The sequence below is a fragment of the Clupea harengus genome, chromosome 20 (assembly GCF_900700415.2).
Source record: "Clupea harengus chromosome 20, Ch_v2.0.2, whole genome shotgun sequence".
Taxonomy (NCBI): Eukaryota; Metazoa; Chordata; class Actinopteri; order Clupeiformes; family Clupeidae; genus Clupea; species Clupea harengus.
The window spans coordinates 24,079,138-24,096,637 of NC_045171.1; the positions used below are offsets into that span (position 1 = coordinate 24,079,138).

At 47.3% G+C, this 17,500-nt stretch overlaps 1 protein-coding gene across 1 annotated transcript in view; it reads left to right on the forward strand.

Annotated features, from left to right (window-relative positions):
• Positions 1–16,097, forward strand: part of sorbs2b (sorbin and SH3 domain containing 2b) — a 44,375-nt gene extending 28,278 nt beyond the window's left edge. Inside the window, exons 16-24 of the mRNA XM_042702818.1 lie at positions 104–1,888; positions 3,364–3,449; positions 3,722–3,768; positions 4,046–4,160; positions 4,936–5,064; positions 5,502–5,693; positions 12,750–12,799; positions 13,049–13,155; positions 13,745–16,097. Of these exons, the coding sequence (XP_042558752.1) occupies positions 104–1,888; positions 3,364–3,449; positions 3,722–3,768; positions 4,046–4,160; positions 4,936–5,064; positions 5,502–5,693; positions 12,750–12,799; positions 13,049–13,155; positions 13,745–13,806 (2,573 nt within the window). The 3' untranslated portion in view covers positions 13,807–16,097. The remainder of the gene's footprint in view (positions 1–103; positions 1,889–3,363; positions 3,450–3,721; positions 3,769–4,045; positions 4,161–4,935; positions 5,065–5,501; positions 5,694–12,749; positions 12,800–13,048; positions 13,156–13,744) is intronic.
• Positions 16,098–17,500: the final 1,403 nt, after the last annotated feature.

Consider the following 17,500-nt stretch of genomic DNA (forward strand, 5'->3'; position numbering starts at 1 on the left):
CTTGATCTCTTGTTGCCCCTGGGCGAGTCTACCCCTGCGATCTTGTTAATGTCTTTTCGTGTGTCTCTTTCTTACCATGCTGCTCTTGTTGGATGTCTTTAAGGTGGGGATTTTAGCACCATGTATTCAGCACATTTCAATGGTTTAAGTCACGACCCAGATAACTTGCATGACTCCATCCCCTCGTGTCAGAATGAGGACCAGCATGACGACGGGGTGTCTAGCATCCCCTCGTGTCAGAATGAGGACCAGCATGACGACGGGGTGTCTAGCATCCCCTTGTTGGTCTCGGGGAGCCCTCCCCATCTTGAGAACGGTTGGCGTTCAGAACAGCTCGAGTCGTATTCCTTGGAAGGGGGTGTCAGAGGTGGTTCTGAGGAGCGGACCTCGCCCAAGCTCAAGTCCCGAAGCTGCGATGACCTGCTGACTGAGGAACCGGGCCGGGCCGAGGAGACCCAGGTCCGGTCAGAGAGCACCGGCTCGCTCCTGCACGCCAGCCAGGAGCAGAAGGGACCTTGTGAGATTCCGGAGGCACGCCGGGAGCGCGTCAGGCATCGTTCGGCGCACGATGCTCCGGGTTTCCTCAAGCTCTACCGACGGATGCACCACATCGACCGACGTGACATGATCAGGTCCGAGGTCATCTGCTCCGTCAAGGCCCGCATCCACAGCTACGAGCGGGAGCAGCGCAGGGACCGCTCGCCCAGTGCCCTAGGAGGGAACAATGAGGTCCCCCAGAACATGGTGCCCAACCGGATCACCCAGTTCGAGATGATGATCCAGAAGTCCAAATCCATGCCCAACCTGGGCGCCGAGGGCCGGTCCCGTCCGCCCTCACGGAGGAGCACCAGCCCCAAGCGCAGCTTCTCCACCGAGTCCTTCCTGGACGAGGACCCACCCGTCAGGAACCCGCCGGCCAGGAACCCACCCGCCAGGAACCCGGCCCCCAGGAACCCGCCCGAGGGGCGACCGCAGTGCCCCAGGGTGAACGCCCACCCCCCGCCGCCTGTGCCGCCTGTGCACATCCACATCACAGCCGACAACCTGCGTCTGCCCGTTCCCCCCCAGCACGACTGCTCGGACAGCGAGCAAGACGCCGTGGTGTCCGACCTGAGCGACTTCATTCAGATCGAGGGCTCGTCCCTCTGCAGCGAGAGCGACTTCGACCATTGCTCCTTCACCTCCTCAGAGAGCTTCTACGTGCCCGGGCACAACCACCACAACCACCACCATCAGCACCACCCACGCCACCACCGTCACCACCATCACCAGTACTTCCAGCAGCACCGTCAACTGGTCAGCACCTGCAAGGGCCACTGCCCAGCCTCCTACACCCGCTTCACCACGATGCTGAAGCACGAGCGGGCCAAGCAGGAGTGCCGGCAGCCGCTGAGAGGGGAGGAGCCCGACTCAGGGCTGGACAAGCTGGCCTTCCTGGTCAGCCCGGTGCCCTTCCGTCGGAAGAAGACCTCGTCCTCGTCGTCCTCTTCTGCCTTCAGGCACGGCTGCATGCCACGGTCCAAGAGCTCCGTGTACGAGGCCCTGGACTCAGCCCTGAAGGACATCTACGACCAGATCCAGGCGGAGAAGCGCCGCGGCAGCCTGCCGGACAACAGCATCCTCCACCGCCTGCTGGCCGAGCTGCTGCCGGACATCCCGGAGAGGCAGTCCTCGCTCGGGGCGCAGCGCGGGGTCAGCCCGGAGCCCCGGCACCTGAATCAGCGGCCCGACGGCATGGCCAGCCAGGACTGGTGCCAGCCCGAGGTCTCGCAGCGTCTTCCCCGCAGCGTCTCCTGCCACTCGCGCATGGACCGCAACCACAGCGGCAGCACCGCCGGAAGGCAGGAGGGCCTCTTCCTCCTCAACGGCTCCGATCACGGCTACGAAGGTGGATCAGAAAAACATTGCCCCAAACCCCCCCCCACCATTCCCAACTCGAAACACAAAAAACCCTTCCCATTGTCACCTGCCTGCGTCCCTCTCTTGTGTTTGAGCTCGCTCTGTAATTCTCCGTCCACCCCCCCCCCTCTCCACCACTGCCATGCTCCACCACCTTGTGCCCCTGTGAATGTGCTTGAGTAGTTTGAACTGAGGATTCCCCCCTGGAACCAATCGCATGACTCCATCTCCCATCTGCCCTCATCTCAGTCGCACGTGAAGGACTGCAGCTGTCTGCTGTCAGGCTACTGCATCGCTCTATTCAGCTGGTGATTCTTGTGTTGTTTCATCCCCGCCATTGTCGATACTTTGCTGTTTCATTTTGCATTTCAAATTCCTTTCGTTCGTTGTGCTTTCCTTATGTTACCTGTGTCTTTCATTTGTAAACGAAATGACATCACAAATCATGTTTTTGTGACTTTCACATCATTTACGTCTTTTCTGAGTGTGTGTGTGCGTGTGTGTGTGTAGTGTGGGGGGTGGATGTTTGTGTGTGTGTGTGTGTGTGTGTGTGTGTGTGTGTGTGTGTAGTGTGGGGGGTTAATTATCCACTGTGTTCATCTACAATATATCAGATAAGCCACCATGTTCTAAATAAGCTCACGCCCAGTCCTGAATAGGTACACCTTTGTCTCTTTCAAAGAATCCATTAATAGAAATGTGCCAGGCGGCCAAAAATAAGTGCTATGGGATGCTTGGCTTAGACCCGTAAGCACACCCTGTTGTTCCTTACTTCGGACAGTATTAACCTTACCAAGCCCACACACACACACACACACACACACACACACACACAGTATTAACCTTACCAAGCTCTAAGCCTCGTGGGAGGGCCTTCAATGTTGTCTTGGCCCAGAATGCATTTTTCCATTTTATTTGGCTTTAAATACATGTCAGCGCATATCTGACTGCTGTTCGTTAGTGATTGGCATCCCACTCGCGGGTGGAGCTCTGTGCCAAGTCCCTTTAAGCAGCAGAGTCTCCTGAGCGAGGGGATAGATAGCAGGTCAGCTGGCACAGGGTCCAGCTCCCTATACTGGCCTGCTGTATAAATACACTTGTTCCATGCTGAAGATCCATTTCCAGCGGCCCGGGATATTAATTCGCCCCCGTGTGATAAAGTATTTTTTAGCAAAGATACGGGAGATGTTCAAGTGGGGCATGATCACCTTCGTCCGTCGTACGTGAGCCCCAGTATGTCAAAGTGAGTGCAGAGGAGAGAATTTTCATTTATGATTTTTTGGGGGGGTTTATTTATCACTCCCCTTCATTTTTCACCCCAGATGCACCCCCATTACAACCTTTCTGTTGCGCATACCATTCCCCTTACGCATGTTGCTGTACGGTGGTGCTTGTCAGCTAGAGGAAAGGCAAAAAATACCCTATTAACCCCAGCCTTACCAACGCCTCTCTCTTTTGCTCTAGACCCAGACGCTTCCAAGGGCTACTCACATCCAGATATGGGGCGGTACACTCCTCAAAGCAGGAGGCCAACACCAGAAGTAACAGAGGTAAGGCTTGTTATATTTTTATTGTAATACACATTATATGCTTTAATGATATGCTTTATTCATACATCAATTATTGTTATGGTTAAGCAGGTATATTCTTGTTAGAAATTATAACACTGAGAAGTAAAATCCTTAAATAGAAAAGAAAAAATAATAATAGATATAAGTACATTTAGACTAAACGCACTGGAACTAAGACTATGACATGTATCAGCATAGTATCCAGCTTCGCTTCGGTTTTCATGTGTGTACTATTTATATGCCCTCCACAGAAACAACCAGCCAGGGCGATATACGACTTCAAGGCACAGACAGCAAAGTAAGTCACATCACTCTATTAAATCATCCATGATAGACAAAAGAGAAACTGGCTGAAAATATTCATTTAGTCATTCATTCAGTCATTCATTCAAAACATTAATTCATTCATGACATTCCCTCATCTATAACATCCATTTTGTACAGGATTGTTCACTCCCATTCTGTTCCATACCACTCCCGAAACATTTACGTTTCATTTGAACTTTGTAATGATACATGAACAGATTTGTGTGCCTCCTTCTCTAACTCGTTCTGTCTGGCCTTGTGCTTCACAGAGAGCTGACTTTTAGGAAGGGAGATGTGGTGTACGTTACAAGACAAGTGGACCGCAACTGGTATGAGGGAGAGCTGCATGGCCGAGTGGGGATCTTCCCCATCTCCTATGTGGAGGTTGGTGTTCACTCACTGCTAATTCACATTCCTCTCTGTTTTGAGTGCACTAGTTATATAAAGGTACAATAAAAGTACTTCAGTGCACAATAAAAGTACTTTATTGCTGTCATTAATTAGCCTTTACAGACTTGTTTATTTGCTTTCCTGTTTGTCTGACTGCAGGCGCACTTATCCGTGTATATTTGATAGTGTGTTATATTGTCGTAACTTATTGATAGTGTGTTATATTGTCGTAACTTATTGATAGTGTGTTATATTGTCGTAACTTATTGATAGTGTGTTATATTGTCGAAACGTATTGATAGTGTGTTATATTGTCGTAACTTATTGATAGTGTGTTATATTGTCGTAACTTATTGATAGTGTGTTATATTGTCGTAACGTATTGATAGTGTGTTATATTGTCGTAACTTATTGATAGTGTGTTATATTGTCGTAACGTACTGATAGTGTGTTATATTGTCGTAACATATGTATAGTGTGTTATATTGTCATAACATATGTATAGTGTGTTATATTGTCATAACGTATTGATAGTGTGTTATATTGTCGAAACGTATTGATAGTGTGTTATATTGTCGTAACGTATTGATAGTGTGTTATATTGTCATAACTTATTGATAGTGTGTTATATTGTCATAACGTATTGATAGTGTGTTATATTGTCGTAACTTATTGATAGTGTGTTATATTGTCGTAACGTACTGATAGTGTGTTATATTGTCGAAACGTATTGATAGTGTGTTATATTGTCTCTCTGTCCTTCCCTCAGAAAATCCCTCCATCAGAGAGGCAACAGCCGGTCAGGCCTCCTCCCCCGGCCCAGAGCAGAGAGATAGGAGAGGCCGTGGCACGCTACAACTTCAACGCTGACACCAACGTGGAGCTTTCTCTGAGGAAGGCAAGGCTTTGCTCACAGCTGTCTGTTTCTAGTGATAGCTCACACAGTTCCAGATCCGACCCGCAAGCATTCGAGTATTATGTGTTTACATGCCATCTCTACAGATGGTCTCAACATTGGGGACGCTTGAGAACCCAGAGTAACAGAACAAAATCACATTTAGCAACAACTGCAAAGATGTTATGATGTTCTTACTTTGTTCAATAACTGTTCAAATCTAGTAGGCCATAGCCATCAGCCTTTGGCCATGTCACTTTCCTCCACACTTCCAGTGTAACCGCCCAATGACTTTCAGTTTAAGAAGGGTGTTATACAGGGAAGATCCATGCTCTGTACGTGTGAGTGTGGGGTGCCAGCAAAATACAGTAAAAGTTTAAAACAAGATAGGAAAAGAAATCAAACTTTGGTCTGAAGTATCTGTCTGTTCTATTCTGTAGGGTGAGAGGGTCATCTTGCTCAGGCAAGTGGATGCTAACTGGTACGAGGGCAAGATCCCCAACACCAGCAAGCAGGGCATCTTCCCCGTGTCATACGTGGACATCGTCAAGAGGTCGTCCGCTAACGCCAAGGACAGCACGTTACCCCAAAGCTCCTCCTGTGACGGGGGTCTCAGTGGAAGCTCCACCAGGGTAAGACCGTGTTCTCACCCACAACATGTACAGAGCTCAATCAATCAATCAATCAATCAATCAATTCAATCTTATATAGCGCTTCTCTAAATACCCGAAGTCGCTTTACAGAGTCCAGTAGTCATTCATACACAGTCATACCGGTGGTGGTAAGCTACATCAGTAGCCACAGCTGCCCTGGGGCAGACTGACAGAAGCGTGGCTGCCAATCAGCGCCTACAGCCCCTCCGACCACCACCAACATTCATACGATGCAATGCATGTCTTTATGATGTAATTATATATTTATTAGTCCATTCATGGGACTATCGAACCATTCGCTCATCCTTGCAAAGGCACAAGTTAACTTTGGTTAAATTAAGCCCAGTTTTTGAAACACAAGCCTTGCCTGTCAGAGTCTGCTGACACATTGTTTCATATGAGATTGGCAGCAGAGCTCACCCAGCGGTTGTTCTGCACCCAAAGCATACCTGGTGCAAGTTTGGCTTTTCCTGGCTTCGTGTGAAGACACAGTTGGGCTTTCAGAATGGTAAAGAATGGGCTGGTTTCAGTAAATCCAGGATGGGTAGTGTATAGCACAGTGGTGTAAGGTAGTTACGACGGGCCCCAGTGCATGCTATTATGAAGGGCCCTAGTGCACGCTAGTTACTAGTTAAGAGGCGCGCGCGCACACAAACACATCATTAGGCGTATATGTTTATATATATATGGATTTTACGGTCGAATTAGTTACTTTGGCTATTGTATTGGGAAAGTAGACAGGTCAAACAGAAAGCTATCAGAAACATGGATAGCACTCTGACACACGGTAACGTAAACAGACGGTCAAAGTGCTGAAGCATTCTTAAAACACTGATGAAAGGAGCGATTTGGTGCGGCGGCACACACAGCAGCTTTAACCACATCTGAAAAACACATACACAATCAAACAGGCACTCGGCGGTGACCTGACTCAGAAATTATAGCTTGAATGATAGCAGTTGTGCAGGAGACGTTATTGCTATGTCACTGTTGTAGTGGTCATTATCTCGTAGGCGATGATGAGCTATATGACAAGGTAAAACGTCTGTCTGACCACTACAACAGGGACATAGCAAAAACGTTTCCTGCACAACTCCTATCATTCAGGGTCAGTTTTAAGGCAGAGATTGCTCAGCAGTCCTCAGTCTCCCAACTTGCCAAGATGCTGATTGTGGATTATCACTCCGTAACATCCACCTTCGGTGAGGTGTGCACTGCCCTGCTATTGTTTCTGACATCTGTGACAGTGGCAACAGCCGAGTGATCCTTTTCCAAATTGAAACTTATTAAGACCTACCTGAGGGGCAGCATGAAGCAGGAGAGGCTGAATGGGATGGCTATCCTGTCCATTGAAAAAGCATATCATGCATCATCACCACTTTTATGTTTGAAAGGCATCGTTCGGCTCGCAGGTGTGCTGTGCCTCTGGCTGTGCTCAGTCAGCCTGTCGGTCTTGATGTTCAGATTTAGCGCCTAAACTAGCTATATTGTATCTTCTCGTCACATGATCAAATAGAGACTTGACATTGGACAACAAGATATATATTACCCAGCAATCATCATTGCATATCTGTATATGACAAAAATACCAGAGAAAATAAGAAATTATTAATTTAATTGAATAGTTTTGTAATAGTTTTATGTAGGATAAGCATATTATTGTGTTATAGATTGCTACTGACTATTTCCCAACCCCAAACTAATGAAAACCATGACAGAGATAGGTTTGCATTTCGAGGGAATATATTGCATAAGGTACTCTTCTAAATGTATTATAATTCATCTTTGATCACGGGCGTGTTTACATAGCGACACTGACAGTCAGTCACTTCCCAGAAACACTAGTTAGTGAAAGACCCAGAGAAAAGCAACACAAATATCCGACGAGGCGAAATCCCGGACGATTTTGGAATCCCTGCCGGACGCATTTTTTCGGTCTCAAAAAGAGGACATGTCCGGGCAAAAGAGGACGTCTGGTCACCCTATCTAAGTTAAGCTATTACAAGTAAGGGGCCCTCTGTCTAGCTTGCCTATGAACTATCGGATTACTCTTCTCGATAGTGAGCCAAATGCAACGTCGGATCAACTCTGCCATCTCTGAATTACCTTGCAGATTAGGATTCAGTGTCCCCCTAGTCCAGGTTAAGTGCCCTTGAGGTTATAATTCCCTCTGAGGCGCAGAGCAGTGCTCGTGGCCTGATCCGATCCCCGGCTCGTATGACTGGTGAGAGACATGGCGCTGGATAAAGCCTGATTAATGATTCAGCTGTGCCTCAGGAGGGCTTTATTCTAATTATGGGCTCGGACCAAGAGTCATACGTGACATAACACAGGGAAGGGTTGAGTTTGCTGTCTACAAGGCACCTACAGCATGTGTCACTAGCACCAGAGGGCTAGTTCTGTTTTTTTGGTGAGAGAAATAACGCTTGGGTGATTTTCTTCAGGGTGTGTGGAATGTGAAAAAAAATTTGCATTTAAAATAGCTCATCACCCTTATTATCAGCAGAGCCAGAAGCAATGACATGGAGCTCTCGTTTTGTGTTAGCAGCTACTCTTGCTTAGCAAAAGTGGACTCAGCCATAAAGCATGTCAAGGCAGGGGTCAGGGGTTATATGTTTGGACTGCAGGAATGTTTCCATGATCTTTTCTGTGAATCTTTATTCATTTTAGTGCAAACATACATTGCTAAGCATTTTCCCACAAATGAAATACTGTTTTAAGTGAATACTTTAATGAAACAATTGGTTTGATGCAACTGAAAGTATATTAGGGAGAATGTTTGCAATACTGGGACACTATCAAAGGCATGTCTTTCTCCTGCATATTCTAAACCGGAAACTCAGTCCTCATGCTAGGACTTTTTTGGTGAGAGGCGGCGTTGTTGTTGTTTGTTCCCAAACTCATACCTTGGTGTCATATGTAGGCCGTGTATTCCCATAGCGACATATGTGAATCTCTTCCCTCTGCTTCCATGTGAATCTCTTCTCTCTGCTTCCATGTTCTCACTCTTCTTCCTTTCTATTTGTTTTTCCCCTCCTCCCTCTCTCTTTCTCTCTCTCCATCACTCTGTCCTTCTCTCTGCCCCCCCGAAAGTCATCCTCTGTGCGGCCCTCTTCTGCCTCCCTGCCCCCTCCCCCTCCCCCTCCCTCCGGCAGGGCGCATCCCCCCAGCGTGGTCACCTGCAGGCCGTCACCAGCGAGTGGCTTGCACTCACGCTGGGACTGTCACCTTTCGGCACCCCTGCCCCTACCCCTCCTCCCCTCCCCTCCAGCCTCCGCTCTGAGCTGGAGACCCTGGAGGCCATGGTGTCGCCGTCACCCTCCTCCTCCATGATGGGGCCCTCGCCGGCGCCGCTCTCCTCCACGGGCAGCCTCACGCCCGGCTTGAAGGAGGGCCACTTCATCCCCATCAGCTTCCCCAAGGGCTTCCCCTGCTCGCCGGATCCCAGCCCCTCCCCACAGCCATACCTTGCCTCCTTCACACCCTCCCCGACCTCTCCCATGTTCGACACAAGCCCCAAATACGGCAGCGTCATCGAGTTAGCCCCACCTATCAGCAAGCCCCTGACGGGCACCCTCTCCCCCGATCCGCAGCAGCCCCAGAAGAGCATGACTCCCGATGACAGGAAGACGCCCTCACCACCTAGTGCCTTTAGCCCTATAGAGCTGGTGGTGTACGAGCCTCACGAAAGACCCCAGGAAGAAGCCTGGGAAAGGCTCGATGAAATGCCCCTCAAGAGGCCCAGTGAGAGCTACGAAAGACCCCAGGAAGAAGCCTGGGAAAGGCTCGATGAAAGGCCCCTCAAGAGGTCCAGTGAGAGCCATGAAAGACCCCAGGAAGAAGCCTGGGAAAGGCTCGATGAAAGGCCCCTCAAGAGGTCCAGTGAGGGCCACGAAAGACCCCAGGAAGAAGCCTGGGAAAGGCTTGATGAAATGCCCCTCAAGAGGTCCAGTGAGAGCCTTCAGGAGCAGCCCCACTTGGGGCACCATGAGGCAACCTCAAGCCAAGACGTGCTGCTGTCCTCCATAGACCCCAATGACGAGGTGTGCGAGGAGGTGGTGTCAATCATCAGAGGTAGCCAGTTGAAGCATGAGCAGCCACAGGAGGAGGAGGAGGAGGAGGAGGAGGAGGAGGAAGAGGGCTTTTACTCGCTGGGCTCCGACGTCACCGAGCAGCTCCCCGATCTGTTCATCGAGGAGGAGCCGGGCGTGAAAGGCCAGATGCCAAACGACCTTTTCACCTCAAACACTTTCACACCTGTTCGCACTGAGGTTTCAGACCGAGAGGTAGCTAGAGCCTGGCATGTGGAGACTCTCCGGCTATATTTGCGCCTGTCTTCGTGCTTGCACTAACCCTGCAGAGTTTTACATCAAACCTAACGTTTGTGATCAACTCAGTCCAGTTCTTTTTTTTACGTTTGTTGGTTTGTTGGTACTATTTTGCTTTGTCATCTTAAAGTGTTGAGACATTTGCTTGGAGTGTTGTTTATCTTGACTTGGTCTGGTTTGGCTTAAGCTTTGTAGCCATTGGTGTTGACGTATGAGTTTAATATATTACCCCGTGGTAATCTATACGGTTCAAAGTGCATCTGCCATTTTTATCCCTTCACCAGGCTGTGGTTACCCAGGGTGCACCACTGCGCCTCTCGTCCCCTCCTTCCCAGCAGCCCCTGCCCCCTGCACACCCTGTCTCGCCCAAATCCTCCCCTACCTCTCCCCGCTCCACCCCTCCACTGCCGGGGGTGTCCCAGTCCCCCCCTCCCTCCAAACTCTCCCCCCGCCCGGAACCCAGATCCCCCAAGGTCAAGGTAAACCCGAAGCGCATTTGAGTCTTGAGTACATGTGTGTCTGTGGGTGTGTAGCCTTCGCCTGTGTGCACTGTTGTCTTTAACACATTGTCCCATACAGTTTAAATCTGATTCATTCTGTTACCTCTAACACTTTTGTCATTACCTAGTGATGGACGGCTCTGTCACACTGCTGGTATCTGTTAAAGTCCTGCGAAGCTAGCAGTAACTCCAGAGCAGATCGCACAATAAGCCCTTCATACTGGGAAGCGCTTAGTGTACACACCTAGAACTGCAGGGATGTTTTTATTTCTATACGCAGAATACTTTCCTTACATCCCAGATGTGTTTCTGAAGGGTTTCTGAGGCTGCTGTGCAACATTAAGAACTAAAGCACCAGTCTGTTTCGGGAGCTATTATTACCCCATTGTAGTAGCACATATTTACACCCTCAGCCTCCTCTCTCTCCTTTGCCATGTCTCGGATTCCACACAGCCTATTTTCTGTATGGCCGGCGTTAGGCTCTCGAGCCTGGCCTTCGCTGCTCAGGTCAATGGACTGGAAGCCGTCATCAGCATGCAGCAGAATACAGACAGTTCAGTGGGCATGAAGCCAGAGAGTAACCGAACATGAGCAATCGTGCATGCCAGCACGTGAGATGAGGCTGTCAGTTATGCGTGTGAGGAGATTTCAAGACCGATTAAAGGATGACGAGTCAATAACAGATAGTGTCTTTCTTTCTTTTTTTATAGTTCCCAGGTTTAAGATGGAGGGTTACAAAAGACGTGCTGGTTGTGTATGAAGCATGAATTAGAGTAGTATGTCAGATGTGCGTGTCTGTGTGTGTGAGTGTGTCTATGTGCGTTCACTGTCATCATTAAAAGGCTTGTTGTGGTTCTTGCAGCCCGTGTCGAAGCGTGATTCCCTAGTGGTCGGTAAGCCACCACGTAGCCCTGTGATGTCTAGGAGGTCCTGCGGCTCACCCATTAGAGGCCAGAGCTTTTCACCATCACATAGGGTAGGGGCATGAATGCACCCCTTGTGTTCTGTCAGCAGCTATGACTTTTTTTTACAGTGCAAGTAACTGTGTTCGTGCATGTTCTGACATGGACAGCTACAATACACTGAACAAATCCCTCAAAAAGCGTGTGTTTGTTAACATAAGGTACAGTTTGTCAATGGTACTCACCCCTTGCCCATTGTATCATTTGTTTCACGGTTGTATTGTTTGTGAATAATCAAGGACTTTAAACGGCATGTCTAGCTCAGTATTAAAGAGTGTTTGTAATGACTGAATTGCTCGGGATTAAGCAATGGCGATTTCTCTACTGTTCCTAGAGAAGGTCTTTATATGCTTGTGTGTGTGTGTGTGTGTGTGTTTGAAGATGCTTGGGGTTATACCGCATGTGGCTCTGAAGGACTGATTGTTTCGGTTGTCCAGGCAACTGGTATTATTCCGACAGTTTGAAGCAGAGCTTTGAATGCTCCTGTTGTTTGTTTTGTTTTGTTTCTGCATGTGTGTCTCCTCTAAAGGGCGCATCAGAGGAGTTGCTCTCCCATTACGACCCAGAGACTGGCCGGATGTGAGCGCAGTCTAGCCCGTTTGGAGTGTGCTTTCTGGGGTGCGACTCTGTTTTCTGTGTACACAGCCTAAACATGCTCTACTCCCCAAGGGTAGAAAAGCGTCCCTTGCCCCCCAGTCTCCTCCGAACAAGGGGAGTACACGCCTCGTTCTCAGAAAATCTGCTTCTGATATGCCATACCTACCGCTGCTGTTTCTAAGCCTATGATTGTGTGGATGGCCCTCTCATTAGACAGCGGTTTGTGCTGTGATGTGGGCAGATGGGACTTGTTTTGAGGGCCAAAATCAGGCAAACTGAGATGTTGTAGTGATCTGACAAGTGATAACCAAACCATTCGACATCAGGCGGATGTGACCTTTGACACAGACAAGGAGTGCCAGACTTGGAGCTCCTTCCAGATGAGGAGCCTTTACCCCCACAAAGCAGACCACATGCCCTCGATATGCTCTCTTGATTGGCCCACAGACCTCAGACGCAGCACAGTACACAACGCATTATGAGACCACAGACTTGGTAACATGGCTTTTGTATCAGACAATGTACTTGCATTTTGGGCACTATGCTACAGTGTGTGAGTGCGATGAGAAATGATGTATATGACGTGAAGAGAAACAACACGCCGTGCATGCAGTGCATCTATATCATCTGTATCTCTTCTCTCCCCAGTCCCAGAGACAAACTTATGTGCAAGATCCACTACAAGGAGCTGGAGAACCGTGAGTGCCTCTCAACTTTACTTTACTTTACTTCACCCTCTATACTGTTCTCACAGTTAATACCCTACATTCAGCCATCACAGCCTCACACATTTGTTGACTGTAACCACAAAGTGTAGGCAAATTGTGTTGCGCACCTGAAATAGTCTAAAACAAAACAAAAAAATACACCAAAGATAAGCGCTGTTGAGGAATACTCCCAGTTTACATGAGCAAATAAATAAATAAAAGATAAATGCCCTCTTGCAGTTTCCAGGTCCTTTACAACTACGCCCCTCGTAATGAAGACGAGCTGGAGCTGAAGGAAGGAGATGTTGTTGACGTTATGGAGAAGTGTGATGATGGCTGGTTTGTAGGTAAGTCTGGGATAAAAACGACACAGTTTTCTCTCAATTCCCCCATGTATTTGTTTGTATTCAGGGCATATTTTCATTGATTTTGTCGGAGTAGATAAGAAATGGTCGTCATTATTAGAATTCCCCCATAGTCTGCTCAAGTATAAAGTATATGTATGTAGTAACACGGTCTACCAGCAGAGGGCACCCTTGGGCTTTGAGTGATGCTGAGTGTTTCATCACACTGTTAAACAAATGCTCTCCTACTGTGGTGGTGTACCTCCAAAGATGTCCCATCCATTACATCAGTGTTCTCACATTACAGATTGACCTCCTTGTGGGGTTCTGCTACGAGCCAGGTTTGTGTAGAAGATGTTAATGCAGGGATGCCAAATAGTATGACACAGACTTGCAAATAACAGAATAGCGTGAATTAATAAACACATTAGAAAAAGACACATGTAGACAGGAAAACATTGTTTGGGGTGATAGTTAATTGAAAAAATACAAATATTTTAAACATAGAAATATAAGCATATAAATATATGTTCTGTGTTTGTCACTGGTTGTAATTTAATATCAAGACTTGCTTGTACCTTTTTTTTTTTAGGAACGTCCAGAAGAAGTAAGTTCTTTGGCACCTTCCCTGGGAATTATGTGAGGAGGACATAACGTGAGAGCGACACGCTCAACGCCACCGAGCCGACCCAGAGGAGGAGGAGGACAGAACGAGAGGATAGACGAGGAGCTACAGCAGACAGTCTACCGTCTAGAAGATAATTCGCCCAACTGCAAACAAACAACCAAGCAAAGAAACAAACAAACGTAAAGAAAGCGGCCCTAGCATTCACCTCGTGAGGTTCATAAATATTCCAGTCATGAAGCACCAGTGGCACTACAGGACAAAGTGGCCTTGAAAGGGCTGATTTGCACCAAGTCCGGTATTTGGTTTTATAGGTATTTTCTTACTACGTGATTCTCAGTCCGTGACAGGAAGGGGTGACCGTGGCACCTAGGTGTGGTTGACTGTTAAGGACACTTCAACGAGGACAAATCTCCACGGACATGTCTGCCTTTCAGCCATGCTAGTTAAGTTTAACGTAATGAAGAACCAAGTGCCCTATTTCATTTTTTTTATTTATAAAATGGTATATATTTTTTTTCTCTTCTCTTGTATTCGGGGTACATTTTCATTGTTTAAGGAAGGCTAGATTAGAAGTGCTCATCCTTTTTTTTTTTTAAGCCTCTCAGACCTGTGTGTCTGGCCTTGTTTCATACTGTCTGTCATGGTGCAAAAATGAGTGTGAGTGCAGCCGCTTCTACCCCCCCATCCCCCCAGACCGTGTCTGATTCTGAAACGAGTCTGGACCAGTTCTGGCCCGTACCCTGTGGACCCCGTGCTACGTCGGGGACAGAACCGGTTCTGAGTCAGATGCCGTCTAGGGTCTGCGGTACATTTGTGCCAGGCTCCACGGCTCTCAGAGCACCCCATTCCTACCAGCGAAACACTCCTTTTTCTCCACCTACCCATCCAAACAGGTCCAGGTCAGAGGAAAGGGTTCACCTGACTGTTCATAAATCCCCCTCGCCCCCGCCCTCGCCCATGCCCCCCACCCTCCAGACATTCCTCACACACCTGACGGACTGTACAACTGAGCACGAAACACGGTGATATTTTTAGTGATGTTTATAAGATGCAATCCCCCCTGGAAGAGCACCTTTAAGAGGACCCATGGCTGTAAGGTATAAATATTATATATATATATATCCGATTTCACTGTCCACTGCCTGGCAACAATGTTTCTCTGTCTTCTCACGCTGTGTGACTGTGTATTACTCAGCTTCTCCCGTAAGGATGGATTGTAGGGAAGTTGAGGAGTTAAATGAGAATCTACTGTAAAGACTCTAATGTACACCCCGGCAGACTCAGTGTTTTTCGACCAGTCATCCCATTGGTATGGATATGGTTAGGTCAAGAAAAATGAATCAAATCGATTTTATTTCATCATTCTGGAGATCTCTTTCCATTTTGAAAAAAAAAAAAATTGTTATTTAATATATTTTGGTAATTTTGCAATTCCATTGTACAATTGTGTCAATATTTAAATATTTGTGGGATGCGGTAGCCCCAGAACAGTGTATTTTGCAACCACCTATGATAATAATGTCTCGGTTATGAGTTTATTGTATTCTTTATACTGTCAACTACAGTGCAGATTTGAAACAAATATGCAAATGTTATGTGATCACTAATTCATTTCCAAGTTAAGGTTAAATTATTCTGATGTCATTCAGGTGAAAGTAAAAAAAAAAAAAAATAGTGATAAAAAAATAAATAAACAATTTTAGAAGCACCTTAAAATTCCATAACCTGGTATTTTATCTTGTTACACTGCCTGATGTCACCACACTGAACCATAGTGGATCTTTTTTAGATATGAAATATATATAAGAAGTGATAAATCAAGGAATGCCTCTGTATTAACTCAGCCTGCTTCTCCTGTCTTCCATTCTGTGTGGTTACATTTGGAGTTCCTAAGTCTGCACCTCAGCTAGCATTTATGCAACCAAGAGTACAGACAAGAAATGTGTATGTGAAACTCCAGACGATGAAGATGAAGATGAAGATGATGTCAAATCAAGAGAAGAGGCCCCAATGGAAATGACATTATAAACCAAACGTATGAGTAAGGGTATCTTTGGGTCCCGTCCTCGAAGATACAAATACCCTTATGGGGTTGGGAGTGTGAGATGGCGTGGTGAATTTTTAATACGGACTTATTTTAAGTGATCCCCAGGATAGTCGTGTCGGCTCCTTGGTCTCCGGCACGTCCCCCGGCGGCCCACCATCTGGATGGATACTCTACAGCGCACCGACTGGCAAGCCAAGTGTGAGGTCAACCTTTATTTTTTTAACTCATTTTTGGTGGAATTGTACATTAAATAAATTCTGTCTGACACACGTTGTACTTCTTGTTCATTTTCTTGCACACAGCGCTCAGAAACTGTAGACAAAATAAACATGTGCTTCATTTCAAATGCAAGAGTTTGGATGTCCTGTAAATATATGTTACGGTAGCCAGCTGCATGCTCTTGTAAGCCTAATGTTTGATCACTCTGGCCATACAATGTAACATCAACATGCAACCCCTAAATGACTCATGACAACATTATAGCAACATAACATTCAAAGTCATTTCTACTGCATGTGTGAGGCCACGTTCACATTCAGTCAGACCCAGCTGTCTGTGCTGACCTCTGACCTTTCCGTAGTATTTGACTGAAGGTGGCTGATGAGAGCCTCCATTCAGTGAAAACGGTGACCAGCAGCAGCTGAGTCCAGAGCGGATGGGGCCCGGATCTGTGCCACATGCAGTCAAGTTCCGTTTCTGGCCGTCCGGTTCCATGCGGGGCGGCCATTGTGGCTCTTGCCAGCCTGTTCGGTTCTATAAACAGCCATGCGCTGTCCTCGAGTTGTCCCCCTCGCCTCCATGACAACAGAGTAAACAAAGTGCGGGGTGGCTTGGCAAGCCGGGTTTTCTCTCCGCACGCAGGCATGCTTGGGATGCAGTGGTCCTCCCGACCCCCGCCTGAGGTTACGGGTCCCACTCTCTGAAGCTCATTCAGTTCAGCCTTAAAAAAAAATCACTCCATCAGATCGCAGCAACTGTGAACAGATCCCTCGGTAATCACTCAGAAATGAGTCACAGTATCTGGTCTGGGTGGTCTTAAGTGGCAGAAATGAACCATAGTGCTGGCTTCACACAAGAAAAGCAAAATGATAATATGACTCATGTCATTTAACATGAGGCACAGGGGAGCTATTAAAAGAGGTGTTGATTGAACATTGGCACTTTATTAGAAAGGGTATAGAGAGCATGGAGGTGCGTGTGTTCAGATAAACATTACAAGCTACTTGGCAGGAGGGAGAGTCTTCTTCGGTCATTCCAGAGGGCCAAAGGGTTCTTCGTTTGATAGAACTGTGCTACATTGTAAGGATTGGCATTGATTCACCAGGGAAATGTATTATGCCCATCAGGAAAATACTTCATTCAACTTGAACTTGAAAGACAAACTACTCAAAATTAAAAATTAGCAAAACAGCTGTTCTCATCTGAGAGTCTCTCTCTATCTCTATCTCTATCTCCCTATCTCTATCTCTCTCTCACTCTCTCTCTCTCTCTCTCTCTCTCTCTCTCTCTCTCTCTCATGTGGTCATAGGTAAGGATGCCAAGCACACCCAGCGGAGATCCCAGACAGTAAGGCAGGTTGAGTCAGCGGTGAAGAGTATACCCTTTCTGATGTGGTCACACCTGGGTGAAAAACCACAGAGGACCCGTTAACATCAGAGAGTCTTTGAGTCATA